The sequence below is a fragment of the Paralichthys olivaceus genome, chromosome 13 (genome assembly GCF_024713975.1).
Source record: "Paralichthys olivaceus isolate ysfri-2021 chromosome 13, ASM2471397v2, whole genome shotgun sequence".
Lineage (NCBI taxonomy): Eukaryota > Metazoa > Chordata > Actinopteri > Pleuronectiformes > Paralichthyidae > Paralichthys > Paralichthys olivaceus.
This window is the reverse complement of record NC_091105.1, coordinates 17,019,726-17,046,290: the sequence shown is the minus strand read 5'-3', so window position 1 is coordinate 17,046,290 and position 26,565 is coordinate 17,019,726. Positions and strand designations below refer to the sequence as shown.

At 42.3% G+C, this 26,565-nt stretch overlaps 3 protein-coding genes and 1 long non-coding RNA gene across 5 annotated transcripts; 1 reads left to right on the top strand and 3 right to left on the bottom strand.

Annotated features, from left to right (window-relative positions):
* The first annotated feature begins 401 nt into the window (after nucleotides 1-401).
* prelid3a (PRELI domain containing 3A) lies at nucleotides 402-7,145 on the top strand. Of its 2 annotated transcripts, XM_020091366.2 has the most exons (7): nucleotides 408-896; nucleotides 1,394-1,562; nucleotides 1,702-1,791; nucleotides 2,464-2,534; nucleotides 3,581-3,683; nucleotides 3,877-3,951; nucleotides 4,111-7,145. In XM_020091366.2, the coding sequence occupies exons 1-6, from the start codon at nucleotides 865-867 to the stop codon at nucleotides 3,934-3,936; spliced, it is 525 nt and encodes a 174-aa protein (XP_019946925.1). In that variant the 5' UTR covers nucleotides 408-864; the 3' UTR covers nucleotides 3,937-3,951; nucleotides 4,111-7,145. The 2 variants fall into 2 exon arrangements, with proteins under 2 accessions (XP_019946926.1, XP_019946925.1); XM_020091367.2 differs by lacking the exon at nucleotides 3,877-3,951 and having other exon boundaries at nucleotides 402-896.
* Nucleotides 753-3,012, bottom strand: LOC109632198 (uncharacterized). The gene is made up of 3 exons (XR_011245843.1): nucleotides 2,885-3,012; nucleotides 1,398-1,588; nucleotides 753-1,022 (listed from the first exon to the last, which is right to left on the bottom strand). It is a non-coding gene; the product is annotated as an uncharacterized lncRNA (long non-coding RNA).
* On the bottom strand, nucleotides 6,832-14,158 carry fbxo32 (F-box protein 32). Its single transcript, XM_020091444.2, has 9 exons — nucleotides 13,919-14,158; nucleotides 13,408-13,529; nucleotides 13,002-13,051; nucleotides 12,776-12,868; nucleotides 10,379-10,472; nucleotides 9,624-9,808; nucleotides 9,316-9,498; nucleotides 8,223-8,366; nucleotides 6,832-8,115 (listed from the first exon to the last, which is right to left on the bottom strand). The coding sequence occupies exons 1-9, from the start codon at nucleotides 14,149-14,151 to the stop codon at nucleotides 8,026-8,028; spliced, it is 1,194 nt and encodes a 397-aa protein (XP_019947003.1). The 5' UTR covers nucleotides 14,152-14,158; the 3' UTR covers nucleotides 6,832-8,025.
* Nucleotides 14,159-19,002: 4,844 nt separating this feature from the next.
* Nucleotides 19,003-22,844, bottom strand: LOC109632103 (kelch-like protein 38). Its single transcript, XM_020091232.2, has 5 exons — nucleotides 22,704-22,844; nucleotides 20,745-21,965; nucleotides 20,483-20,624; nucleotides 20,271-20,376; nucleotides 19,003-20,074 (listed from the first exon to the last, which is right to left on the bottom strand). The coding sequence occupies exons 2-5, from the start codon at nucleotides 21,962-21,964 to the stop codon at nucleotides 19,785-19,787; spliced, it is 1,758 nt and encodes a 585-aa protein (XP_019946791.2). The 5' UTR covers nucleotide 21,965; nucleotides 22,704-22,844; the 3' UTR covers nucleotides 19,003-19,784.
* Nucleotides 22,845-26,565: the final 3,721 nt, after the last annotated feature.

Below are 26,565 nucleotides of genomic sequence, written 5' to 3'. Positions count from 1 at the left end.
AATCATTATGATTATTCTTATTATTATGGGTCACAAAATGCTCCCGTTGGCCTAATTGTGTGAGGCTCATTTTACAGTGAGCTGCCTCTCTGTGTATCCTGTCTGAGTGTGACTGTTCCTGTAACTTGACGCAGCTCGGCTCCTGCGCTGCTGCCGCTGGACTGGAATGATGGAAAGATGCTCTGCGCATGCGCACACATGGAGGCGGATGCAGCAGAAACGCATCAGCTTCATCAAGTCAGCGAGAAACAACCGGAGTGAGACAGGAACAGACATTCTGCTGCCTTCAAAATAAGACGAATAATCTATAGTGTCGAATTTGACAAAAGTAGCAACGCACTCTGCATTAAACCCACCTTTAATCTTTATTCTACAGTAGGAAAACAATTAAATGACACACAGAAGAAATGTCGGTGAATTTAAGGCTGTAGCATAATAGGAGTGAGAAACTGCAGACATGTAAGAGCGTGAAAATTGTTTTATTTTGATGTCACTGGCCACAATCCTGTATCTCACTCTGTCTAACTGGACACTCGGTAGCTCCGCTGTTGCACCGGTTTTTCTCTTGTCCTCTCTACATGTACGAGCCGTTTGCTCTGATCTGCAGAGTGAATCTTTTCTTGCTATTATCCCGGGACTCACATTGTGCCACGGGTGGACCAGTGCTTCTGTACGCAGCTGATACGCACGACAGAAATGCGGAGAAAAGCAGAGATGCGCTCCTGGGACCCTCTTCATTGATGGTCGTGAGCTTCCATCACAGGCCCTGTTCTCTGGCCAGTGGAGTTAGTTCCTCACACGAACATGGTCCGGTGAGGGATCTGAGAGAGGGGTTTCACCGAGAATTCTGATAAGAAGAACAAAATGAAGATTTGGAGCACGGAGCATGTTTTCAGGTGGGTCACACTGGTCGTCATTGTCATAGATTATTATTGAAGCAGAATGAAGTGAGATGTAGTTGCAGGGCAAGGTCGATGGGACCTTCACACTGGGTGTCTCAGTTGAAACTGCAGCATCAAACTCTGAAGATAAGATGAGATGAGATTAGATAAAGCTTTTTTAGATCCAATATGGGGAAATTTACCATTTTAGAATAGCAAAGGAGCAAGGAATAGTAAAAAAGTAAAACTTATGTGCAATGTCAACAAAATATATACCGTGAAACAGTATTGCACATGAAAGAAATGAAATTGCAAGCATTTTTGCAGTTAAATTAGTGGAAAACCTGCTTGAGATCAGTGTGGTTACAGCATCCCTCACACTTCGTCCTGATTTGGTCAACACTGACTACATTAACCCATGTGTACTTAACTTAATGAGGACATTTTACAATCTGTTCTGCACCATAAGCTTGTTGTCAGTTTTTTTTGTTTGTGTTTGTGTTTGTGAGCAGTTACCCCTGGGAGACAGTGATCAAGGCTGCAATGAGAAAGTACCCCAACCCCATGAACCCTAACGTGGTCGGGGTGGACGTGCTGGACCGCAGCCTGGACGCCGAGGGACGCCTGCACAGCCACAGACTCCTCAGCACAGAGTGGGGCCTGCCGAGCATCGTTCGAGCGGTCAGTCAACACCACATACACCCACACTTGGACATGCAGAAAAGGAGGATGAAGATATACGTTTCTAAATGATGCTCAAGGGTCAGAGAAGAGCAAACATTTCATTAATTAAAATTACTGTTTATTGTTGTGTTTGCAGCTACTGGGAACCAACCACACACAAACCTACGTGAAGGAGCACTCCATAGTCGACCCAGAGGAGAAAAAGATGGAGCTGTGCTCAACAAATGTAAGTTTGTATTGAGCCCATCAGGCACTGATGACTGATCAGCACAGGTTACACAGCATTGACTGGCTACACATTTGAACTAGACACATCCCTCCACCAAGGCCCAACAGTCTCCTTAAATTCAATCCAGCTGCACCTAATTCACACACTCATAGATAGCAGTTCCCTAAATTAGCCTGATTAGTTCATATCAAGATCCATGAATTCTTCCCTGCGAAAACTTTTGAAAAACGCCCGATCTCGCAATATTAAAGAAGCTAACATAATTGTGCATCCACTAAGTCAACAAAGCATCTGAAGTCTTCATCAGGAACACAAATGTTAGATATATAACCATCAAACATTAGGGGATATTAGGAACTAGTAATCAAAGACAAAGTGAGTTAGGGTGTGTGTTAGATGGACGTAATATAAAGGATAGAAACTGAATTCTCAAACAATTGGCACAATCAACTGAAGCAACATGTTCTCAAACAGGGATTTACCTGGTTAACGGAGACCTTAAATAACCTCCCTTTCATAACTCCTCCTCTGTGCACAGCCAAGTGAATCCCTCCTCCAACCCTCACCTCAGAATGCACCTTGATCCTGGCTTGAGATTCTTTAAAATTGTCAATAATCTATAAATGAAATACATGCAAATCTATTTAATCTAAATCTTTTATTTTCCAGATTACTCTCACCAACCTCATATCAGTGGACGAGAGGCTTCTCTACAGGCCACACCCAGACAACCCTGAGGTGTAAGTGCAATTTGCATTTCATTTATGAAAGATTGTTATTGTCACAGCGAGTGTATGTACACGTGTATACAGGGAATATAAAGTGCTGGACATGGTGTGATTGCAGGTACACAATGACCCTGTTCACACCTGGAATTAACCTCGGTCAGAGCTAAGTTCAGGTCTGAATGTTTTCTGAGATTCATTCACCTCATTGGGAGGTGATCAGTGACACATGTGGCCACTTTCTTTTCTCTGTGTGACTCTGTCCTGGGCCACATGTGAAGGACCGCCTGCTCATTGATGTCCACACTGGATCTTATGGTTCGTTTGTTGTTTATTTAGTGAGATGGATGAAAGGATGAACATACCAGGTGTATGTTGTCATGTAGTTAGTTCGTCTCTGGTTTGACCCGTGGTGATCCACTCTGCTAGTCTGTGATCTCCCCAGAGACTGTATGGATCTCCCTCTGATAGTCTAGTGAGAGCTGTGTGTCCTCCCCTTCCTGTTACCTATGCCCTGCTTATTTCACCCAGTGACTCTAATGAGCGCCACCAAGTGTCCAAAAAGTAATTATGCCATCAATTAACAGTCACCATCACAACATCAACACTGTTCAACACATAATGACTGGCGCTTTTGTGAAATTGATCAAATGTTTCTTAATAGTACATCTGCACAAGATCCATTCAGCCCCTCCTGCCTCCTCTCTCTCTCTTTACCGCTCTCTCGCTCACACCCGACTCCCACTGACACACAGATGGAGTGACATCGGACACATGTAAATTCAGACGTGTAAAGCAACATCATTAGGTCTTTGCAAACAGAAAATTCATACAAGTGTATTTGCATATAGAGCGAGGAAGTGAGATCCAATCACAAGCGGTCACAGGAGACACATTTAGGACGCATTTTAATGCCAGGTGTGAACAGACAAACTTTACATGCGACTTGTGATCAGATCTCTGAACTGGGCCAATGTTACGCTGTTTAGTCGTATCTTGCAGTAATCATTCTCTCTCTCTCTCTCTTTGCTTCTCTGCTGCTTCCCTCCCTCGCTCCTCAGTACCGTCCTGACCCAGGAGGCCATCATCACAGTCAAGGGAGTCAGTCTAAGCAGTTACCTGGAGGGGATGATGGCCAGGAGAATGTCAGCCAACGCCAGGAAGGTAGCGGAAAATAAACATTCCTATTTAGACACTTGTTTCACCTTCTGCATGTCATCTGAATTCTGGTTCAAGCCATAAAGATAAATGGAATGCTGGGACTCCACTGTCTCTCTGCTGTCACTGTCAGCACTGGTACTTTCCTGTCAGTGTGTGTCTCCTCTTTAATCTCCGGTCTCTCTGTGTGGATCTGTAGGGTTGGGATGCTATTGAGTGGATTATTCAGAACTCTGAAACAGAGAACGTGCCTCTCTGACATTTACTTAATCTGGTAACTTCTTTACTTTCCTTTGCAACCATTTTTTCCTCCAGTCCTATAATTCTATTACTATTTTTCTGCATTGTTTCTTATTTTTTCTCTTATCTAAACTAAACAAAGAGAAGTGTTACGTTAGTGTATATGTCACAAAACATTTGTTTGCATACACAGGGCTGCAGCTCCACTGTGAGGAATACTCTCCCTGGCTACAGCTCCTAAACCACCGGGGCTCCTCAGCATCTTGGGATCCTCTGCAGTTGGTACTCAGACTTTCTGGAGTTCCCCCTCACACACTGACACACACACATTCCTCCTCTCAGCTCTAGAGAACATGCACTGGAAGCTCAAACAGACAACTGCTGCCAAAGCTCAACAGTTAGGAGGAAGCGTCATTGTGGTTGGACTCATTAACCCATTAACAGTCGGTCTAATTAAAGCGACTGAGGAGACCATCACAGTTTCTCTAAGTGTATTTCACACTCTCCTGATGAGTGACAACAGGTTTTAAAAGTCCTGTGTGTTGCTGTGAACGTTTATCTTCCAGGAAGAAACGCGTCAACTTTAACAGTAACTTCACTGGTTAGAATATTTTATTACCAATGCACGTTTGCTTTGCTCTCATGTCCTGGCTTCAGTAAGAAAGATTAGGGTGCAGCAGCAGGGTCACGCAGAAGATACAGTACAATATAATATGCAACAAGCTTCATTCTTTCATTTTACATTATATATTTTTTTCTCAACCACAAGAGACTCCTATACTAGGAGTTCAAACCAGAGACTTTTTACTGGTGCTTTAGTGTGTTTCAAAAGGCACAAACTGTAGACAATATGTTTGCATGTTAGTTATAAAAACAAGGGAAGGGAGGTAATTAAAGAAAATGGGCAGCTAGCTATGATTGCAAGAAATGTTATTCTTTATGTAAGATTTTTCTAAAAGATGGGAATGTACCTTTGACATCGCCTTGTTTTTCTGCTGCGGAGGCACCAACACACAGGCACACACATACCCTGTTTCTACCAAAGCAGTCGCTCAGAGTCAGTGCCTCATCTCGAACCAGTTCCTTGTGTTTTGACAAAGTAAGAACTGGCTCTCGAGCAGAAAAACTGATTCCACTCTGGCGCCAACCCTTTGCTGGTCCAGAAGAAAGAGCTGCTTGTGACAGGAGCCGGGGGCGGGATTATCACACCATACAAGACCAGTACGACCAAGCACAACACCGTCACCACCATTTTTACAAAAACATCTTGTGTCGTGAAATGCCTGCAAAAAATAAAACTGAGAGTAGACGCTGTAGCCTTTTTTAAAGTTGTGCTTGAAGTTAGCGTTAGTGTTGCTGGGAAATCGGAGGCGTATTGAGCGACATATTAAGTGACGTAGTGACATGGCTCTGTGGTGGCTCTAGACTGTGGAAAAGCAAACTGGTTCTTAAAAGGGTCACAAGTTGAACTGAATCCAAACCAGCCAAGCAGTATCACCTGGTTCACCTCTGTTGGTAACAGGCAACCAGCAGATCTTTTAATTGGGTTAATAAAGAAGAAGGAGATGAGATACAGATTGTTCTTTAGTGGTCAGTGTAGTGAAATGATGGATTGACTCACTCTGTGTGTTTTCTACCTGCAAGGCCTTAAATCGCAGCCTGTGTGTTATTGCCTTTACAGCAGCAGTATCATGTCTTTCCCAGTCTGACTCACCTCCATAAAAGCTACCTGTTTGTCCCTGAGGGGCACGGCAGTACTGTATGTGCAACGCTGCAGCAGATGCAGATGCACACCACAACTACTTAATGTATGTGCTCTATGGTTTCACTTGTTTAAAAGTAAAATCATATTTACATAACATTTTTAAGAAGTTGTATTATTTAATAATGCTGCCTAACAAGCAGTGAACGTTGTTTGTATTTTCTGCCTCATGTAAAAAAAAAAAGTTTGAAGCTCTTGTCCTGCTGCAACAATTAAAACCATTGTTTGAGAACATTTCATGTCAGAAGTTGATCATGTGGAGTGGGCCTGATTTCCTTTGTTCTGTTACCTTTGTTTGTTTGTTACTAGCAGGGTGACTCAAAAACTGCCGATTTCCATGCACTTTTGTGGAGGGGCGGGACATGACCCGAGAGAGAATTGTTTAAATTTTGGCATAGATGTGACTAAACAGGTGAATTCAAGAATAGGACATTAGCCTTGGTGGAGGTATGTGCTCCCGGAACATCCTTGTAGTTGCCTCTGCCAAGGAGATTACGCTTTCATCTGCATTTGTTTGTTTGTTAGCAGGATTACGCCAAAACTACAAAACAGATTTCCATGATATTTTGTCGAGGGGTGGGGCGTGACCTATAAACCCATGAACTTTTGGTGCAGATCAGAATCAGGGGGAAGTACCAAAAATGTTTAGTTTCAACATTGTTAAAAAGACGTTGAACATTTCCATCGATTTCTCAGGGTCATGAATCTTGATGAAAAAAAATCGGACACATTTAAGGGACTGATATTTATGAGTTTGCACAATTTTGATTTGGACCTAGTTAATTTAAATGTTTGTTCATGAGGGGACTGTTGGGCATGGGCAAACACTCTAGTGAGTGCAATTGTGTTTTTTTATTAGACTCAGCTTTTCATCATCCAAGCAGTTTAATTTCTCTGCTCCAAGATGAGACTTTAATGGAGAGTCTGAGGCACAGAAAACATCATCTCTCATAGATAGTCATTATATGCTGATGATCTCGAGTACCAGCAGCCAAATGTTCCTTTTTTAAAAGACTAACTTGCAGTTCAACATTTCTCCAGTAGAGAGCACACACATGCTTTTAGCAACAGGAGACCCACAGTGCAGCTCTTTCTGGGGAAGGCCCATGATGCTAAAGTGTGAGCTGAGGGACTCAATCTAAGGGCCAGACGTAATGTTATTTTCTTTTATTCACGCAACAGAACATAAGCTAAATGCATTGCATAGCATGTACATCATTCCTTAGTGTGAGCAGTGACAGAGGAAAATCAAATCCAATAGTGCAAGATGAGACACTTGCCAGAATCTCAATAAATAAATCCATAAACACAAATAGCTTGGTGTTTGAAAAAAAAAACAAAAAAACATGCAGGAGGCTACAGAAAAATACAACAATTCAACTTTTGTATCAGAGCAACAGATCCTAAACACAACTACTCTGTAAATGAGACGCTTGTTGGTGATGATGATTGATGATGATGATGATGATGATAAAAAGCAGCATCAGGATTTGAAATCATTGCAAACAAGGATTAAGCTGTACCAGGTTTCAAGTTTTACGATAAGGCACACACCACTGTAATATTAAACTCTGATTACAATCTTTGGTAATACTGCACTCAGGTGCTGTTGCTATAGCAGCCACGGCAGAAAACGAACAAAACACAATTAAAAAAATCATAACAAATCCATACAAAAGTGAAAAAGAACAAGATAGGAAAGATATCGTGGTGTTTACATATAAAACAATCATCACTCACTAATGATTAATTACCAACTTAATTTACTTACATTCATCGTCTCTTAGGTTCTGCAGCAATTCACAATTTACTTCTCCCACACAATATTACTGCAAACGTCACCTGACACGTTCCATACCCAACATGAGCAGGCTTCATAATGTCATACTGAACAAATATTTCACTATTTCAATCAAATTAAATACTGTCCCTCCCTCCCGCGTTGAAAAGAACAATTACAAGGTTTGAAAACCAAGAATAAAATAAAATACAATTCTCCAAACTGGGGAAAAAAAACAAGTGCACACAGCTAAGGTCAAGAGATGTGCGTCCATTTCCAAAAAGCCACATTAAACTAAGACTCTGACAGCTGAGTGTTCCCTTTTTTCCTCCACTCTCCTCTCATCCATCCTCAAGACGACTGCTCCTACGTGTCTTTTCCTCTCTGTCACGTTCGCTCGCTTTTCAACAGTGAACCCTGTCCGATGCCTCTTCCAAAACAAAGCTCGAATGCATAAGAGTCACACCTCCACCAAACATACATCCAGGAATTGATTGTGCCGTTAAACAAAAAAAAACAATATTGTACAAGTCTATGTACAGTATGTACAGTCAGTTCATGTGGAATCAGAAGTTAAAAAGGTTGATGAAGTCTTGAGGGGAGAGCGGCATGGTGCAGCTGTCTGGGTTGTTGGCCGTGCAGGGGTGGTTTGTGTCCTGCAAATGGAAAAAACATAACTGTCAGTTTTAAATGCTGCTGTTTTCATATTTCTTTGTTTACGTTTCCAATTTGGTCCAAAGTGAAAGACAGACAAGGGACGTACCTTCCAGAAAAGGATGTGACAGTGTGAGCAGAAGTGCAGGGTGTCACTGTATTGTTCTCTGTGAGGATAGCAGCGGCTCAGCTTAAAGTACATCTTCTTCCACTCCAGGTGACCTTTATCTGACATCATCAGGCGCTTCCGGATCTGAGGGAGAAGGAAACAGACTTTTATGACGTGACCCAAGAATAATAGTTTGACATTAAAGTGGATTTAATGTTTGCTTTCTTGAGAACATTCTCAACTTCAAATGTACTCAGAAAAAGAGAGATTTAAGAAGCCTTAATGGATTGAGGTCCACCCCCGGCACAAACTGAATCTAAACCACTCTGACCTGCAGGAATCATCTCTGTAACCTTCTTTACAGCTTAGTGCAGTTCACTCGCTGATCAGGTGAATGCTTTTCAGTGTGGTGCAGTGTCCCTATGCACACCCTGCGCCCTCCCATGATCCAGTAGCAAGTTGAGTTTATCACAGATGCTTGACCTAATTGTTGAGTGATTTTATTGAAATGTTTGTCTCAGTAGGTCAGCTGAAGCAGGGACATTTTAAAGGACAATCAGGAGGACAGCTAACCTGCACTGTAGGGAAATGTGCTTATGTGTGCACAAGTACTGCAGCATTCTCACTGTGTACATATTTAAGCTGCTTTCAGACATGCACTGAACTCCAGAATGCAAACGTCCAAGTAAGAGGCTGTGGATTCTCTCCAGAGTTATTAAAAACTCCTGGGAGAAGGTACAGATGAGCCCATGTAGAAAACAAGTGGGCGAGTTTCAGCAAAACTGAAAAAACAAACAAAAAGAAAACAAATATCTCTGGATGAAAAAGCGGTGCCGAGCTTTTGGTGATGAGAGCCAAAGCCTGTGTGCTGTAAACAAAAACACTTGAGCTAAAGAGCTGAATTATTACTTTAAGTCCTGTGCTCTGGATATGTCTGTGTTGTTGCCAACGCGTCTGAGTGGAGAATCTCCTGCTGCGTTGTTCATGCATGAAAGACAAACCCTGGAGAAAGTCCCGACCTAATCGTGCGGACATCCTGTGGAGTTCATGTCTGAAAACCGCTTTAGAGATCGCCCATTCATTTTCTACGTGCCTGTCTGTCTGTGAAGTGGTGCTGGCAGAGTTTCTTCCACAGCAGCCGGTCCTCTGTGAGGGCCCCCAGCTCGGGACACACTTGGCCCAGGCTGACCACGTCCCTGCCGTCGGACAGACGCTGCATGATGTTGAGCTGCAGGCTGACAGGCAGGTCGGTCAGAGTCATGCCCGTAGATGCAGGCTGCAGGAAACAGGAGGCAGAGTAAGTTAAGCTGAATATGTTGGAAACATTAAGTCGCTAAATTCAACACACTCTGAGCACTATTGAGTCTGGCTCGTGGTCCTGTGTCTCCAGCAAAGCCTTACCCTGTTGATCTGGATGTTGTCCAGCTGCTGCTGCCACTGCAGGATGTGCTCCATGCGGTGCACCCAGATGTTGATGTTGCCCACCAGGACGGACTTGCCCATGTCCTGAACCAGAACACAGAGCGAGTCGTACAGGGTCTGCAGCAGCTCTTTGATCGGACGAACATTCTGCTGGTCATCAAGGACTGTGGGAGGAAATCGAAAACAACCAACCATCAAACTCAATCCATTCCTTCAGTGATGATCGTGAAAGTGATGTGTGTAACAGAGGGATTAGCAGCAACCAGGAAAACGGTAAAATATTTATTGAGAATCATCAAAAATCACAACATCAAACTAAATGTTTTGGATTGGCTGTGCTGTCGTCCTCATAATATTTGTCTGACAGGTTTCATCACGCCACCTAAACAACCTGAATCTGTTTAGCAGAGAGAACATTGAGTTTACACTGTGGCTTGCAGAGGGATCTGGTGACTGTCAGTGTTTTTCACTGAGCTATTAAAGCCTAAAATTCACTGCTCTGCCTGCTTCAGATTTTATCAGGGCTCATTTCCTCACCTACTGGTGCATATGATTTCATGTTTGCTCAACTTGTGTGTTTTATTTTCTCTAAACTTGAACCAACAATAAAATCAAATCAACCAGGGGCTGGATTTTGTTTATGTATCAGAGAGAAAAATAAAACCCTCAGACACACAGAAGACGGAAACTCAGAGGAAAACCTATTTGAGTGAGAGAGGATTGACAGGTCTCACCTTTCTGTACCACTTTCTCCAGAATATTTATGTAATTCTTCTGCGCCACTCCGCTGAGCGAGGGGAGCTTGGACTTGGCGATAAGCTCCAGAAGCTGGAGCAGAGAGAGCGAAAAGAGACAGAAAGAAAGAAACACAACATTAATTTCATCCTGTCATATGCAGAGACACTCTGTTCCACTGCTTCATCACTTAGTGTTTCTTAGAAAGGCTTTTGACAATAAACACTGGAAAAAGAAAATCTGGAGCTGCTCCACCTGGTCATTACTCTCAACTGAAGCTGAACAAATAACAGCATTCTTGAATCTGATCAGTCGCGGTCAGAGTCTCTTTGGGGGGGGGGGGCGGAAGCTCCTGGAACGCATTGGACAACAGCCCAGTCTGTCAACTACACCAGCCTCCACAAACAGGTCTTAATCATTTGACTCCTGATACTGCTCGTCACATGAATCAGCTGAATCATTTCACAGAGTGTGTGTGTGTGTGTTTACGTCTGCATTGGCCAGCGGACAGACAGCGGGTTCCAGGCCGGCATGTGAGGCATGCGACAGACGCTGTGACATCATGGAGAAATTCATGTTGACCCCTTGCTCAATTCTGACCAAAGCATGTGAGTTTTGTCATCATGCCGACATCAACACATTGTGGGGTACTTTCTGGTAAACTGGAGGGTGAGTTGATCAAACAAAAGTAGAGTGCACAAACTCAATTTCTGAATTTATTTAAGTGGAAAAATACAACTTCATGGAAAGAACTGCTAACAAGCTTTCAGATAACCCTTAAATGAAAAAGTGATGAGTTTGAGGATCTTAATAACACCCAACTTTGAACTAAATTACTTCTCCCCTACATGCTCTAACCTCCCTTTCCGTTTTTACCAATTTTAAGCTCCTTCTCTCCTTCCTGGCTCCTTTTTTCATTCTTTCCAGCTCCATTCCTCAAACCTAATCCCATGCCCGTCTTCTTTTAGCAGCTCATCAAGTGTTCCTCTCTTTGTAGAGCAGCCAGGCAGAACAATGTGCATTTCTGTATCTACTTTTAGCTGCCGCTGTTTGCTAAATTGCACTTCATGGCTTGTCGTGAGGCTCCCACTCTTTCCACAAACACACCGACAATATCAGAAATGCTAAATCTTCTTATTTTATGAAGGACCTGCTAACATCGGTTTCTAAGGTTTCTATCTCCTTGAAATAACCCTGTGCATGCTCCTGAGAGGAGGGGGCAGCCCTTGTTTTCTCTTTGTGGAAGAACCTGATCTGTGTAACCGAGACAGGGGTTAAATGAACCTGCAAATTCCATCAGACACAAGTGGTGGAGAGCAGTGACCTAGGACACCACGTCCAGACTAAATGCTAGGCTAGAGTTACACGGCCATATTGTTCCCGTGCTTAGCACACTGCACTGCACTCGTTAGCTGGAACCAGCAGATAAAGGTCAATCCAAAACCTCGAAGAGAGAAACAGCCAACTGGTAGATCAACTTTAGAATATCAAATGGTTTTATACAATGATATCTCAGGAATATTATATTGCTGATGGACTAGATCTGTGTTTATTGGCTAATGACTGTAGATAAAGAAAACAAACTAAAGTAGGAGGAAGAAGCTAAAGTCTGGTGGTAGAGTGTCTACGTGTGCTGCTCGGGTGCCACCTGAGTCCCCTGAACAACTAGCAGGTTCTGGTTCCATAAACCCCCCTGTCAGGTGGTCGCACCTCACCGCATAGCTATCACCCCCCACCCACCACACTTGCCCACACCAGGAGAGGAGAACAGGAACACATGCAGCTCTGGGCTCACATGGGAGCACGTGGGAGAGCTGGTGTTCAGTTCAGTGCCATGGTTATTTGATGTGGAGGGTAAAAGTTCTCCATTTAATCTGAGGAATTTTCTGCAGAGGTCCCATAATGCAATAGTAGTGGTGATTGTATATTATACATTAGTATGATGGCAAATCATGATTGAGTGGACATCATTTTTTAAACCATTTAGCATCCCTAGTGAATAAGCTTTGTACATTGGAGATTTTTTTAGGGTACAACACAGTGCGTCAATTTTAGATTTCAGACTGTTTTCACTAAACTTGACTTAACTTTGCAATGAATATGAAATATAAATATTTATCTTCAATACAGTTAAATATAGAGATGCCAAATGGCTTAAGCAATCATATTACAGCAGCATTTCAATGTATGACACAGTTTCATTCTAGCAGAAACACATACATACACTCCCTGGGTCAGTATCACCAGCACTTACAGACCCTTGTCTGCAGAGCCTTGATAAGAGCCTGGCAGAGGCCTACACACCCTCTTAACCTTAACCCCGTCTGTGCCACAAACACAAAAAAACATTGGACAAACAAAGGATACTGGAAGAAAGAAAAGAGATGTGGACTCACTCTGACAACGTAATTAAATCTCCTGGTGTCCTTGATGGCGCTGCAGAAATCTAAGCGGTTGAAGGCCTCTCCCAGTGTACAATATCCGTGGCGCTGGGAGAATTTAATTATAAGGGTATTAGATTGTGATCCTCTGCCGGAGTATAACGTTTTCTTGGCATGTGTACATTAGCGATGACAATGATGTGAAAAGTTGATGTGAAAAATGAATGAGTTTGTTTGTTACCTCCTTGGTGCTTCCTTTATGAACATAAATCCACTTTTCCCTGTGGAAATCTGAAAGAGAGCAGAATGTTTATATTAGCAGCGCGCTCTCATTAAGTAGCTCATGAGCACTGTGGCAAACACACATCACAAATAAGATACAATTTCAGACCAAGTTATTGAAATAGAGTTTAGGAAGAAATGGAAAATTAATAATAGGCAATATTATTAGGAGGAGGCCCTCTCATGAATGTTGCATAACGTCCCCATGAGCCTATTTCTGCTCTGGAAACCTGACTTTAGTTTATTATGATATGATATATATATGATATGATACAATCCTGTGGGATTACAGATCAATTTTTAAAAAAACTACCAACTACCCTTTGAATATTTATATGAAAAGTGACTGTTTCCTGGTGACTCACAGGGGACCTTGGTGTTGTTGTTCATGAGGTCTTTCTTCCTCTTCTTGGCAGCCATGTCGTAGCTGAGAGAAAGCAGCAAGTTCTCCTTGATGAAACACTCTTCACGCTCGGCTTTGCAGAAGCTGGGGGAACATATTGAGACACATATTTCATTTCGCAGGTTTATCCCACCAGAGTCCAGCTTTTAAAGTGACACGAGCTGCTGAAAACACACTGTTGCAGGCTCCCATGTGATTCAATTATAACCTGAGGACAAGTTAAAGATTTGCTGTTTGGTGTGCGTGTGGTGATTCTTGGAATCAGCACAGACTCAACAGATGATTGTTAATCCACTCACTTGTTGTGAGGTTATTAATAGCTCAGTGGTTAGTCCTGGAAAAAGGAACATGGCAGCAGGAAAAACAAAGACTCAACGTGAATGTCTGACAACATCCTCCTTCAAGTACAAAAGCAAAAAAGGTGCACTCAGCTGTTGCTCTACTTCAGAGACAGGATTGTGTTAATGGCTAACCTCTCCACGGAGACATTGTTGTTTGTGTCGTCAGCTGATGTCTTTTTCCATCCCTCCTCGGTTTTCACCCAGCTCTGACCCGGTGACCTCCAGTCCTGCCCGAGAAACGGCATCCTCGTTCTGTGCGGCGAAGTCAATAAGAATAAAGTTTTTAAAAGTGTGGTGGAATAGTCCCTGTGTGTGCGGGCGCGCGTGTCTCCTTTGTGTTGTTCCTTGTTCTCTACTGTTGACATCGCGCAGCTCCTCTTATATGTCCTCAGACCACAACCCGGAAACGCCCGAGGGACCGCCCATTTCGGAAACTTCCTCGCGCAGCAGCACGTGGCTTTGTTTATCAACCGGAGCGTTGCAACATCAGGAAAGGGAGGGAGAGAGAGGAGGGGGGCAGACAGAGAGAGAGAGAGGGGCATCACAACTTTTCATGTGGTGGAACAAGAAAACCGAGATGGAGGACAACATGGAGAAAATGGACTCTGCAGCGTTTTTAAGACAGCCTCTATAAGAGCACGTGTTTAAAGGGTAAAGGGCTCAGGAAGCTGTTATGTAACCGTCTCTGTGCCGTGACCATTGGAGGAAAGTACATTTACTCAAGTACTCGACTCTACTTGTAATTTACTCGAGTATTTCCATTTTTGAGATATTTTCTACGAACAATCCACTATTCACTACATTTATTTAAAGGCTGTAGTCAAGTCATGGAGGGATTAATAAAACCTCTCCAACAGACATGTGTAAACCCCAACCACCTAAGAGTCCCATATTCAAACAAACACAAAAAGGTCTTATTTCATTTCTCTTGGTGCTGTTTTTATGTCTTGTTATGATTGTTTTTGTTCCAATTATTACTTATTTTGCATCTCCACAGTTGATTTGCATGTTGTGTATCTTTGTACTGGTTTTGTGTCTCTTTGTATCCTGGTTATTTTGCGTCTTCTTTTTACTGTATGTCGTTCTTAAAAGTGCAGGCCATAAACTAACCAAACATGCTGCTTTATTACAGACTTAACATCCTGTATATCCAGATACGTGTTGGATGTTCTGTCACTCATCAGACCTTTTCTGGTTTGAGCAGTGCAAAGCTATGTACAGTTTGCAAAGAAAGATTGTAATGCAAGTTGTGGCTAATGTATTGATGTAATTACTGTTCAGGAGATGATTTCGTTAAGCTTATCAGTCTTTGTGTTTGTAAATATAAAGATAGAGAAAACAGTCCTCTGATTCTCACCATCCTTGTTTTATAAATAGCCGAAGTTGTCTTTTGGATTCCTTTGTGTGGGAATAAGACTGAGTGTGACTGATATGAGGGGGGGGGGGGGGGGGGGGGGGGGGGGGGTGTCATTGCCATTGCTCAGTTGAATTTCAGTTCTCCCAAAACAGTATCCACTGATCTGTGAAGAATGGTTGAGGGTACTGTTTGTTTTGGGCCCTGTCTTTTAAAAGATAATGTGTAACTAAGTTGGTCCAGGGCACTGGGTCACCTCTTATCAGCTTCATTAAACACATGACATATTTACACACTCGTCTATGAGGCTTTTATATATAGAGTTCAGATATTTATCTGCTTGTTTTAGTCTTTAATAGCATTCCTCTTGTCAGTTAACATTGCGCTCTCATAGACAGGAAGATTGTTGAAACGTTGATTGTTGTTGTTGTGCAGGGTCAGACAGAGTTGTGTATTTGTTTTGTCATCAGCATACAATAAGAGTGACAACTATCAGATCAATGAGGAAGTGTTGTTATCACTCAAACAATAACCCCGGTCTGATCACTGATGTGTGAAGGGCTGAAGTTCACTTCCTTAAGATCCTGCTGCGTGAGAAACGCTTTGTTTGTGTATGTGTTGTAAGTAAATTGCTACTGCAGCAGGTATGCATCATTGTGTATGATTGTGTATCCACATCCACGTGAGTGACTGCGTGTTTGGGAAGTGAGCCAGAGAAAGAGGGGGGGGGGTGTTCAGGGTCCTCATAATTCATGACATCCTATACAAACAGCAGAACATGTCAGCAGCAGCGGCACATGGTGTGAAACGAGTGTGCACTCGTTTTAGATACCAGCGACTCTGTGTGTGAGTTCATCTCGTTCTTACAACACATCCTGTGACAGAAGCATGATCATGGTTTCTGATGTGGCTGATGTGGTTTTTGTGCAGCACACTCAACACCCAATGGCTACAAACTACTCTGAAGTAACAAATTGTTAACAAAGGCTCTACTGATGCCTGTTCCTCCGTTCCTCAATGCACACACTATCCCTTTATGTGACATTCACCCACAATGAGTAGGTATATTGTTCTCACTCAGTTTTCATAAAAGTAAATGCATTGTTCATTACAGCTCTGGTGTTGCTGAAGGTTTTGCAACAGGTGCATTTGTGAGACTTTATGTCTGAGGTTTTAATTCAGCACCCTGATTTGTGTTAAAGGTCAGTCAGCTCTGCAGACACCCTGCATGTTAAAGTCTGTCAACAAGACGAGACATGAAAACCCTTAGAGCAGATGTATTCTCACTGGGTGTATTGATCATGATTTACACTTGCTGCCAATGCAGAAGTGTCCCACACTGAATAAGTTACCACATGTATAAACCACATGGAGCCAGAGGGGTGTGTGTAAAAAGCGGAACCTGAATGTATTATTATGTAAACAGCAGGAGGTTTGCCTATACAGTGATGTGTGTTAAATGTCTAACTAAAGCTATTTTGAGAGCAGGCCAAACTACAAAATAACTTGGAAAGTCCCTGCAAGTGTTTGGTCAGTCGGTCAGAAGGTTTGAGAAGGAAGCTATGAGCTAAGACTCCAAGGGGTTTATTCTCTGAGTCATAAACCATCTGCTCTGTGAGTCTGTCCAACTTGTACGGACAGAGAATTGTTTACACAGCTCCAACACTAAAATAAAAGTCCTAGTTTTTAGCAGTGTAAATTGCAGGAATTTAACATTCATTGTCCCCAGAAAGTCCTACTTATGTTAGCGATTCTGTGAATTTATACCTAGAACTACCAGCACGTTAATGTTTTAACCAGTCAAAATATCTATTTAATATCTATTTAATGGATTGCTGGAAATTCTTGTTCATGTTCCCAAGCATATGTGTGCCAAAGATTTTAGAGATACCTTGCACTGCACTTTGTGTTTATCTCTGATGAGCAAAGCATGCTAACCTGTTGCACTTAAAATTGTTCACCTGTATATCAGCATGTTAGTATTGCCATTGTGAGTATGTTATCTTGACTTAAGCATTTAGCTTTTAGCTCAAAACAATACTGTGTAGCAGTGTAGTCTCTCAGAGCTGCTGACATGGCTGTAGACCATTGTCCCAGTGGGAATGACATAAACAATCCATTTACAGGACAATCTTTATAAATGTATTCATCTCTATATGTATATATCTATATTTTTAATGTATATATCTCTCCAATATGTATGTCAATATTTGTTCAGGACATGTGGAAGCATGTGGCATCAAATCAGTTAAAAGGTCAGTAGTGAATAATCTGTTCTGCCTTTCTCCTCAGTCAGTCATCCTTGTTTTTGTTGTGATGTTGTGACTGGACATGACAGCTGGTCAGTTCCACTCGACCCTCCAAAAACCCCTGATGACAAACACACACTCACACACACACACACACACACACACTCACAAACATATTATCACACTTACACACAGACACACACACACACACACACACACACACACACACACACACACACACACTTACACACAGACACACACACACACCTGTTGCTGCTCCTTCTGGGTGAGTTTCATCACTCGCTCAGGTTCTCTGTTGTGAAACCCTGCTCATCGGTTTCTCACTGCCTCTCTCCCTCTCTCTCTCTCTCTCTCTCTCTCTCTTTCTCGTCGTCTCTCACATCTGCCGGCTTGCACAGCAACCAACTAGGCCACATGCCTCACGTGGTGCAACATTTGCCCTCTTGTTTGTTTCTCAAAATAACATCAGATCACCTAAACACTGTAGTTTTTCCAGACCCCCTCCAACCTTTTTCTCTCACACTCCACCCACTGTCTCCTGGTCTCTATTCGCTGGCAGCGGGTGACTGAAGCATCTGACCCGGTGATTTCTGGTTTCAAAGAAAGCACATATAGACTCCTGTGTAAGACCCCCTTGTCACATTATGTTTACTCCACATGAAACCGCTGACATTGGTTTCTAATCAGTTTAGCTGTTGATATTTACTTTAAGGCACCGTTTCAAAAGAGGTTGTGTCATAGTTTTCAGAGATCAGGATCTCTTCTTATCAACAGTGTGTGGCATATTTGAAGAAATCCCAAAAGTCCTATTTGTGCTCTGAAGAACACTAGAATTATACTTGTAGGGCAGTTAGTAGAGTCCAACAGTCCTCTTATGAAACCACATCCAAATTCACTAGATACACATTTCTTTGGGATCTGCATTAAATTGTATATACTCATACATATCAGTCCCCAAAACATGCTTGATTTTTCTCATCAAAATCCATGAATGATTCTCTGAGGTATCAAGAAAATGTCAGAAAATCTTAACATGTTGAATAAAGTGGGAAAAAAATCCTGGATCTGCCCCTTGATACTGATCCACATTTAAATTGAATGGTCTCTTTTCTGACCCACACCGCATCCTTACACAAAGTTTCATTGTAATCTATCCGGTAGTTTTCGCATAATCCTGCTAACAGATAGACAAACAAACACAAACACTTTGGCAGCGATAATAAATCACCAGTGATATCCTGTCCACCATTCTCCTTTGTATCTCCACGTTCTCTCTGTAAGAGCAGAACCATTAAAACTCAGGTCAACACATGGAGAGCTCTCGGCTCAGCCCTGGCTTTAATTTTACCTGCAGGCAGACCAAAATCATTTCAAAATGTTCCTTCAGGATAAAATTTAAGGCTTTGTATCTTTTCTATATTATCTTCTATAGTCTTGTGTGTGTGTTGTTGCCAGGAACCTGTCTAGGCATGTGAAGGGCACGAGTGTGAGTGGGGTCAAACAGACATGATGAGACGTGCGGGACACGTGTTGCTCAGATGGCATTCACAGTCAGATGATCTGTTAAGACTTACAGTCCAGAGAGAGAGGCCTCATGTAAAGAGCGATATTTTATTGTCAGAAAAAATCAGTACAAAACAATAGAAAATATAAGAAAAAAATGTAAAAACTCACTTATCAAATACTGAATTTGAGGCTATTCGTCCAGCCACAGGTTCACCAACAAAGTTAGCTATTATTTCAACACATAGTAAACATACAGAATATGATTCATATGACCTCTATTGGTCCAAATCTGTGGAAAATCTGCACAAACTAAAAGCATCACAAATAGTTGTCTCAATACCGAAAACCTAATTTTTAACAAATCCATTGACCTTTTGTTCATTTCACCAGTTCATTAAGTATTTGGTTGTTATTGCAATAAAAAATGTTTTTCATTATTATTTTACACAGAATAAACAGACAGTGATCCAAAGTCAGCAGGTTCAAACCTAACAGCTGAGCAGAGCTTTGACTCACACCAAACTGTCCACACTGATTTAATAATGACATGTGAATGCTCAGGATTTAGATTCAGAGCAGACTGAAAATAGCATGTTCCCTCTTTATGAAGTCAGACACGTTAACAAGAGGCTGTGCAGCAGAATAGAGTGTTCAATAGAAACCTAGAGAAAACAATTTGCTCAGCTATAAAAATGAGTGTTTATAAAAACAATATGTTATATGCATGAATGTTTAAAAAAATTGAAGTAAACATATTTTATGTTTAAAACATATCACATTTCTATGAATTGATTATTTCTTCTTATTTTTAGGTGATTTTTTTAATTGAAATTACAATTATCTCTCAAACTAAAAAATCAAACATTAGCTAGGATTTGGCCCATGTCTGTGAGACACATGTCAGAGTCAGGGAGCCGTGGTCAAACACTTTATATGGCAGAGTCCCCTTAGATGTCCAAGTGTCTGTCTTCGGGTCGTAGCACTCAAAGTTGTCAGAGTCCTCTATGATGTCTTGTCCATTGATGTAGCGTCCGCCCGTGATGTAGAGTCTGTTATTGAGCATGGTTGCAGAGTGGTGCATCCTCCTCTCCTTCAGGCTGGCACACTTGATGAACCGGTTGGCCTTGGTGTCGTATGCAATCATTCTCCTGGTGTATCCTATGACGGGGGGGATATTGACATGAGAGAGGCAACACGTGTGGCTCTTCTACAATCTGATACTAGGGTGAAAAAATCGATACTGCTGAGCTGAAGCAAACACAACATGATTCTTTTCCGACATTTGTTTCTGTATTTATTGCTGAATTGACTCCATGTTGTGCATAAAGGTTTTATGTCTCAATAGTGTAACTACCTCCAATGATGTAGATCTTATCGTCCATAATGACAGCTGGAGCAGACACGTTCTTCACTGTCCTGTTCTCCATCTTGGACCACATGTTCCTGGCAATGTGATACACCTTCAGGAGGGGAGGGGGAGCAGGAGGGAAATTGAGGCAATGCATGAATGAGTCTGGATAGATGGATGAATCTGAGAAGCATTTAGTGGAGATCCTAATGTCTTACTTGTATTATTCTGACAGGGTTCTGCATGGCGTCCTCTCCTCCAAACATATAGATCCTTTGGTTGGTAGCAGCCACTGCTGGGTGCAGCACAGCCTCAGGCATGGGTGCCACATTCTCCCAATTGTTGAACATGCTGTTGTACCTGATGGTATATTTGAGATGTGTTATAATCTAATTGTATAACCACATTATACAGCATATGTTGTTACACAGTCAAGATTACGATCGACAGATTTTTATTAATAATTATGATCCATCTCACCTCTCCACGCTATCCGTCACCCGCCTGTCAGGCCCAAGGCCACCCAGGACGAAGATGAAGTGCAGATAAGAGACACTCTGGTGGGCAAAGCGTGGCTCCAGCATGGGCTCTGCGGTTCGCCACTGGTTGGTCTTGAGGGAGAGTGTGTAGACAGTTGTGCTGACCTGGCTGTGCTTTGTGTTTGTGGTCAGGCCTCCGATAACGTACAGGACGCTGTGGAGGGCAACATATGAGGCCTTATACAGGCGAATGGGCAGCTTGGTAAGGCACTGCCACTTCTGGCTCTCTTCATCAAAGACGATGGCCTCCCTTGACGTCTGCTCGTTGTTTTTTCTCCCTCCTACAACCACCAGCATATCATTGGAGGTGTAGCGCCTTGGTGCGACCCAAAGAGGTTTAAAGTCCACCACTGTGTCTCCGATGCATTTTGTGTTGACAGCAAACATTAGCCGTCGGACAGATTCGATGAGCTCCGTGCAGAGGGTGGAGGACTGGATCAGAGGGTCATTGGCAATGAACTGGAAGAGGTATGTGGGGTGGATGTGTCGAAGGCGAACTTTCTTGAAAAGGTCGCTAATGGCACCTCTTCTAGAATAAGGATCATGGTGGATCCAAGCAACAAGTGTTTCAAAGACCTGCTCTTCCTCTGCACAAAGACCATCATCCTCCAGGTAACCCATGAGCTCTGGTAAGGAGAGCTCACACAGATCCTCAGACACTGACACATCGGAGAAGTACTTCATCGCTATGTCCTTTGCCTTCGCTTTTAAACTGTTGCAATTCATGATCTCAGAGAGTCTTATCATGCCCAAACAGTTATCTGGGCTCAGCTGCTCCTGAAGGAATCTAGAACAGGCCTCAAAGAGGCGGCCGTATTGCAGCATGGATGCTGCCTGCATTAGAGGCAGCACAGTATCCATGCTGATGCTAATGAGTCCGGTGTAAACATAGTCAATGACACTACTGAGGATGGTTGAGGGGATCCCCTTTAAGTTGATCTTGGTCTGCTGCCTTTCTATGAAGTTGTGACAGAACATGGCTCTGAAGTAAGGGCTGCTGGAGACCAGGACGTTACGGTGGCACGGGATCTCCGTGTTTTCTGAGCACAGTAACACATCGGTCAGGATTCTCTCCTGCCTCAGTCTGTTGAGCTGCAGGAGCAGGTTGGAGGACTGCTCTTTGTCTTCGTAGTGGAAGACTTCCACTGCCGGTCCGTCCATGCTGAGGAGAGAGGCCATGGTGTTATTGTCAAACCAGCTGCTATTCAGTCTTTGTTGTTTTGTGAATCATTCACGTGGATTAGAGGGTCATTATCTGGTGTATTTAGACAAGTCAAGCGATATTAACTTCAGTAGGCCTTGTGTCTGAAATTACAGATTTAGCCTGGAAATATTTACAGTAAACTTTCAATAAAATCATAGTCAAAATATCTAGGTTAGCATATGTGCAAGTAATTTTCAACCCTCATCTCATAACTGCAACACTAACTGTATCATTACTTTTTGGCACACAAGCCCAGTTCAGCAGTGCAGCACTCAGATATGTCATGAACAAGGCCGACAATAAACCTGCCAAATTATTTGAGACTGTGTCTCAGCAGATTACTGCACCAACACCTCCACAACTACTACTGACACACAAGTGCCATTGCCATGGGACAAGTGGTACTTCTGTGGTTCGGCAATGTTTTATGTGGAGCCTCAAAAAGGTTATTTAGATTTTAATTTTGAATCCAAACTCGATGAACTGCAGCAGTAGATGTGAGAGAAAAATATGTACATTTTATTGATGACGTTAAATATCAACACTAGATATCATCAATATCAAATATCGACTTCAGCTGACCTAAGCATGTAAAATAAGTATAAAAAAAGGTAACACATTTTGTTTTCAAAGTCATGCCGACATCAGAATACAACAGAGTTCTCTTTAGAAACCTCACCAGAATAAATGTCTTACCTGTTCCGCCTCTCTTTTCTTTCTAAGTGTTCTGGGGCCTCACTCTGTATTCAAAGCAAGATCTCAGCAGAAGATACGCGTCTGCATTTTCCTGTAATTTCTTCCTCTTTTCTCTCGTGCTGTTGCTGTGTGGCTGTATGTTCCTAAGGGGGACGTCTCTTTGTAGGAGCGTGTTGCGTACTGTTTGTTGTTATGTCCTCTTTCCACGAGGCCTCTGTGTACATTCCTCCCCCTAAAAATAGAGCCTCCCTTTGGCAACACCACTGCACTCGCATGTGACATGTCGTAGGGCTTTCTCAGCATATGTCTGGCTTCATCACTCAACTTCCATCTTTTTTCCCATGCTTCCTCCATTATCAAACTGTTTCTTTTTCCGTATGCAAGACCTCTCCTTTTTTCTTCATAGCTTGCATTCCTGCTCACTCCATCATCTCTATGCGTGTCTGGCATATGATTGTTGCAGTGAAAAGAGTTCTGTTACTTGATAACACTCAATTGGTTGGCTATTCAGTCTCTGGGCTGGCTGGGACACAGGAATACAAAAACAGGATCAGGTTACTGTGGAAGCAAAACAAACACGGATATGAAGAGGTCCACGTACAAGGATAAAGAGAAACCACATTTAAAACACACTGACCACAACTATTAATATTGCAAACAAGGCACAAGTTCACTGAGCTGGTTTATAATTTACCAAGAAGCTCAGGCTATAAGAGGAAAAATAAGAAGCCTTTTATCCTCTACATTGTTTGGTTTCTTTTGTACAGATGGTATTCATCCTTTAAGCATAAAGTAATATCTCAGTTTAGTGTACATCCGCAACAGATGCTGGCATTACCAATCTTTGTTTTGTGAGACAGATAAAGCTTATGTAGCACCAGCTTTCACTGAGCACATCCCACAAAGAGGCAATATATTTGTTTCCTTAAAGCTGGAGCAGCATCAAAGCTTGTGAGGCTTTTTCTTAAATGTGGGTACGTAAAAAACAAAAAAACTTGAATGCATTCGCAGTCGTCACAAAAAGGGATATGACATGTTTTTCTTGTACTCAGGCTTGTTTACCAGGCTCTGTAAATCAGACTCAAATAGCTCCTTGAGCTACCGTGACCACTAGAGTGCAGTTCAATGGGTATTGCACAACAAAATCAGCAGATTAGACCATAAACTACACATGTTTACCGACCATCTTTGTGGACAGTCTCTTATACCGTTGATGTGGGCTACACTGAAGAAGACGTGAGCGTGGAAGTGGCTGAAATTGCTAAAAGACATGCAATACGCTTCTCTACATCAAGCCAGGAATGTAAGTGCGACATTATAAACTGAGGGTAACATTCACATGTGTGACACCACATGTTCAAATAATAAGCAGCGTGTAACTAAACAGCACCATCTAGTGGTTGCATCTGTGCAAACTCACTTTGGGAATTATAAAAAGTAAAAGTTTCTATGCCAAAATATATATTTTATTGCGCTGTCAAAGTAAAATACACATTAAACAGGGCAGCTAAAGTATAACAAGTTGTTATCTATACTTGCAGAAGAATACTGATACAAAAAAATGTCGATATGAATATCATATTTAAAGCTGTGATTGCATCATTTAAAGTTAAGCACATTGTGTGTTATCTGCACTACTTAACCTTGACAAAAACGACTCATTAATGTCAGCCCTGGGGCTCACACGTATTAAAAGTTAAGGCTTCGACATGCTGTTTGCAACAGAGCATTTTCATGCAGCAGCATAACTGTTGTCATCCACCACCCAGAGTTGTGTCTCCATATCTCTAAATGATTATCTTCCTCACCAGCACACAGTCTAATAGAGCCCATACCCAGGGGATTTAGATCTTACTGATTAGGAGTGTGTGTGTGCGTGTGTGCATGTGTGCGTGCGTGTGTTTGGAGGGCGAACAACTCTCCTTGGTCAAATAAAACACCAACATGTGCAGTCAGTTTAAATTGTGTATTTTCTGTTTTGTACATGACTTCATGGACTTTACTGACTTTAATCTCATCAACCTTACACACTCACACTCTCACACACACACACACACACATATTTTCTTCTTTTCGCATCGATGATTCTGCATACATTTTAAAATAGAGACCATTGGGTAAAAACAAGGGAAAGGGGAAAACTAATTTATATTGATTGTAAGCTAAATTTTCAACCTTGCTTTCATTTTTGCATTAAATGAATAAGACGGTTTGTATCAAATCTGGTCTGTCCTCTTCCACCGCTAACAAGGTTTCCTGGATTCTAATTATGTCTTTTAAAATGTAGGCCCTGACCAGCACTTCACCATGTTCTACAACCACATGAAAACCAACTGGCTTAATGTTTGAGTATGGCACTTGTTTCTCTACCTCAATTGTAAGTTTCTTCCCAAAATCTCTTTCTTGGTGTTCTGTGAGAAATCTCAGACTTGGTATGAAGGGTTTGTCATTGTTGAGGCTCATTCTGCAGTTGAATGAGTCACACATACATGATTTGACTCTGAAGAGTGAAACAAGGCTATTGAGAGACTTGTTTGTTTTTTATATTGAGGTTTTCTAGTGTTTATGATCTTTCAAAGTGCTTTAAAGTGCAGTTTTGCCATTCACTCATTCACATACACATTCATACAGTGAATCTATGTGCAGCTCTTTATCTATTAGACATCACAATTTGAGGTTCAGAAGTGTAGTCTATCAGCATGGGGAATGGAGGAGACTGGGATTGAACCACCGACACGACACCACCGCTCTCCCATTTGAGCCACAGCCTATCGTGATGACTGAGGATCATTGAATGCTATCTAAAAGTGATAAATGACCTGTCTGATTGGGATCAATTTAACTAAAGATCTGCATCCCTTTTGCAATTTAAACAAAGGCTTGTATTGCAAACAAGAGAACTCTCAGCTCTGATGACATTATTCAGCTGAATCAGAATAAGGGGAGAAGCGAAATGAATCCTTTTTTATTTTAGACTAAACTTTTTGTATCCACTAGGGGTCAGGCCAACGTTATGCACATTTCAGAATGGAAGAACACCGTCTCCGTCCCTTGTGACTTCCAAGAGGCTATCAGGACTAAACTCACAGTCAGTGAGTAAACATAAGAAGAGCATAAACTGCTGGGATGGGATTTGTCCTCCTATTTTTTAGCTATTTTTAGGCCGGCTCGACACAAAGAAAGAATGAAGCTATTAATCCCCCCCAGATATCTGCAAACGGCTTTCCACTGCTCCAAACATGCACTTATGGTGTGAAGTTTAAAATGGCCATTTACTTAGACACAGATAGCCCAAACAATTGAATCTGACAGTGCAAATCATGTGAAAATCTCTCAAGTGAATCTGCCATGAGGCATTACTCCCAGGCGAAGAGAGATCCATGATAGGCAACGCTGAGAGCGGTAATCTAGCTTTGATGGAGAGACAAGCATTCGTGAATCAACAAAGAGCACAGGGTAGGGAGGGTGGTTTGAGGAGCAGCCTACAGAGACAGAGAGAGAGGGTGGGGTAGGGCGGTTTGTGGTGGGAAGGTAGGTGTGTGAATGTGCGTTTCTGTACATACACACATGTACAAGCAGGGATGAGGTCTTAAAGGGCTTACGGTTAGCTGCTTAAAATTCTTCTGATGTAACCAACACATGCAAGACATGTTATATGGGAAGAATAATGGCGCTTTGTAGCAACAGAAATGCTGAGGTGGAGTGGGAAATGCTTTGTGTTTACTCATTGTGCCCTCGGCCGTAGCTCTCCCAAGGTTCCTCTTGGTTAGTGCGGTGGTCGTTCAGTCATCGCCACTGTGCAACCTGGAGAGTTCAGCCCGCCTTTATGTCTGCCCTTATAGACTCAGCTGCTCTGTGTGCG

Coding starts and splice junctions, on each gene's coding strand:
- prelid3a (XM_020091366.2), top strand. CDS start 865: ATGAAGATTTGGAGCACGGAGCATGTTTTCAG. Junction 897..1,393: donor AGCACGGAGCATGTTTTCAG/GTGGGTCACACT, acceptor GTTTGTGAGCAG/TTACCCCTGGGAGACAGTGA. Junction 2,535..3,580: donor CACCCAGACAACCCTGAGGT/GTAAGTGCAATT, acceptor CTCGCTCCTCAG/TACCGTCCTGACCCAGGAGG.
- fbxo32 (XM_020091444.2), bottom strand. CDS start 14,151: ATGTCAACAGTAGAGAACAAGGAACAACACAAAGGAGACACGCGCGCC. Junction 13,530..13,918: donor AACAATGTCTCCGTGGAGAG/GTTAGCCATTAA, acceptor ATGTTCCCCCAG/CTTCTGCAAAGCCGAGCGTG. Junction 9,499..9,623: donor ACAACATCCAGATCAACAGG/GTAAGGCTTTGC, acceptor TGTTTCCTGCAG/CCTGCATCTACGGGCATGAC.
- LOC109632103 (XM_020091232.2), bottom strand. CDS start 21,964: ATGGACGGACCGGCAGTGGAAGTCTTCCACTACGAAGACAAAGAGCAG. Junction 20,625..20,744: donor GTGACGGATAGCGTGGAGAG/GTGAGATGGATC, acceptor ATATACCATCAG/GTACAACAGCATGTTCAACA. Junction 20,075..20,270: donor TAAGATCTACATCATTGGAG/GTAGTTACACTA, acceptor CCCCCGTCATAG/GATACACCAGGAGAATGATT.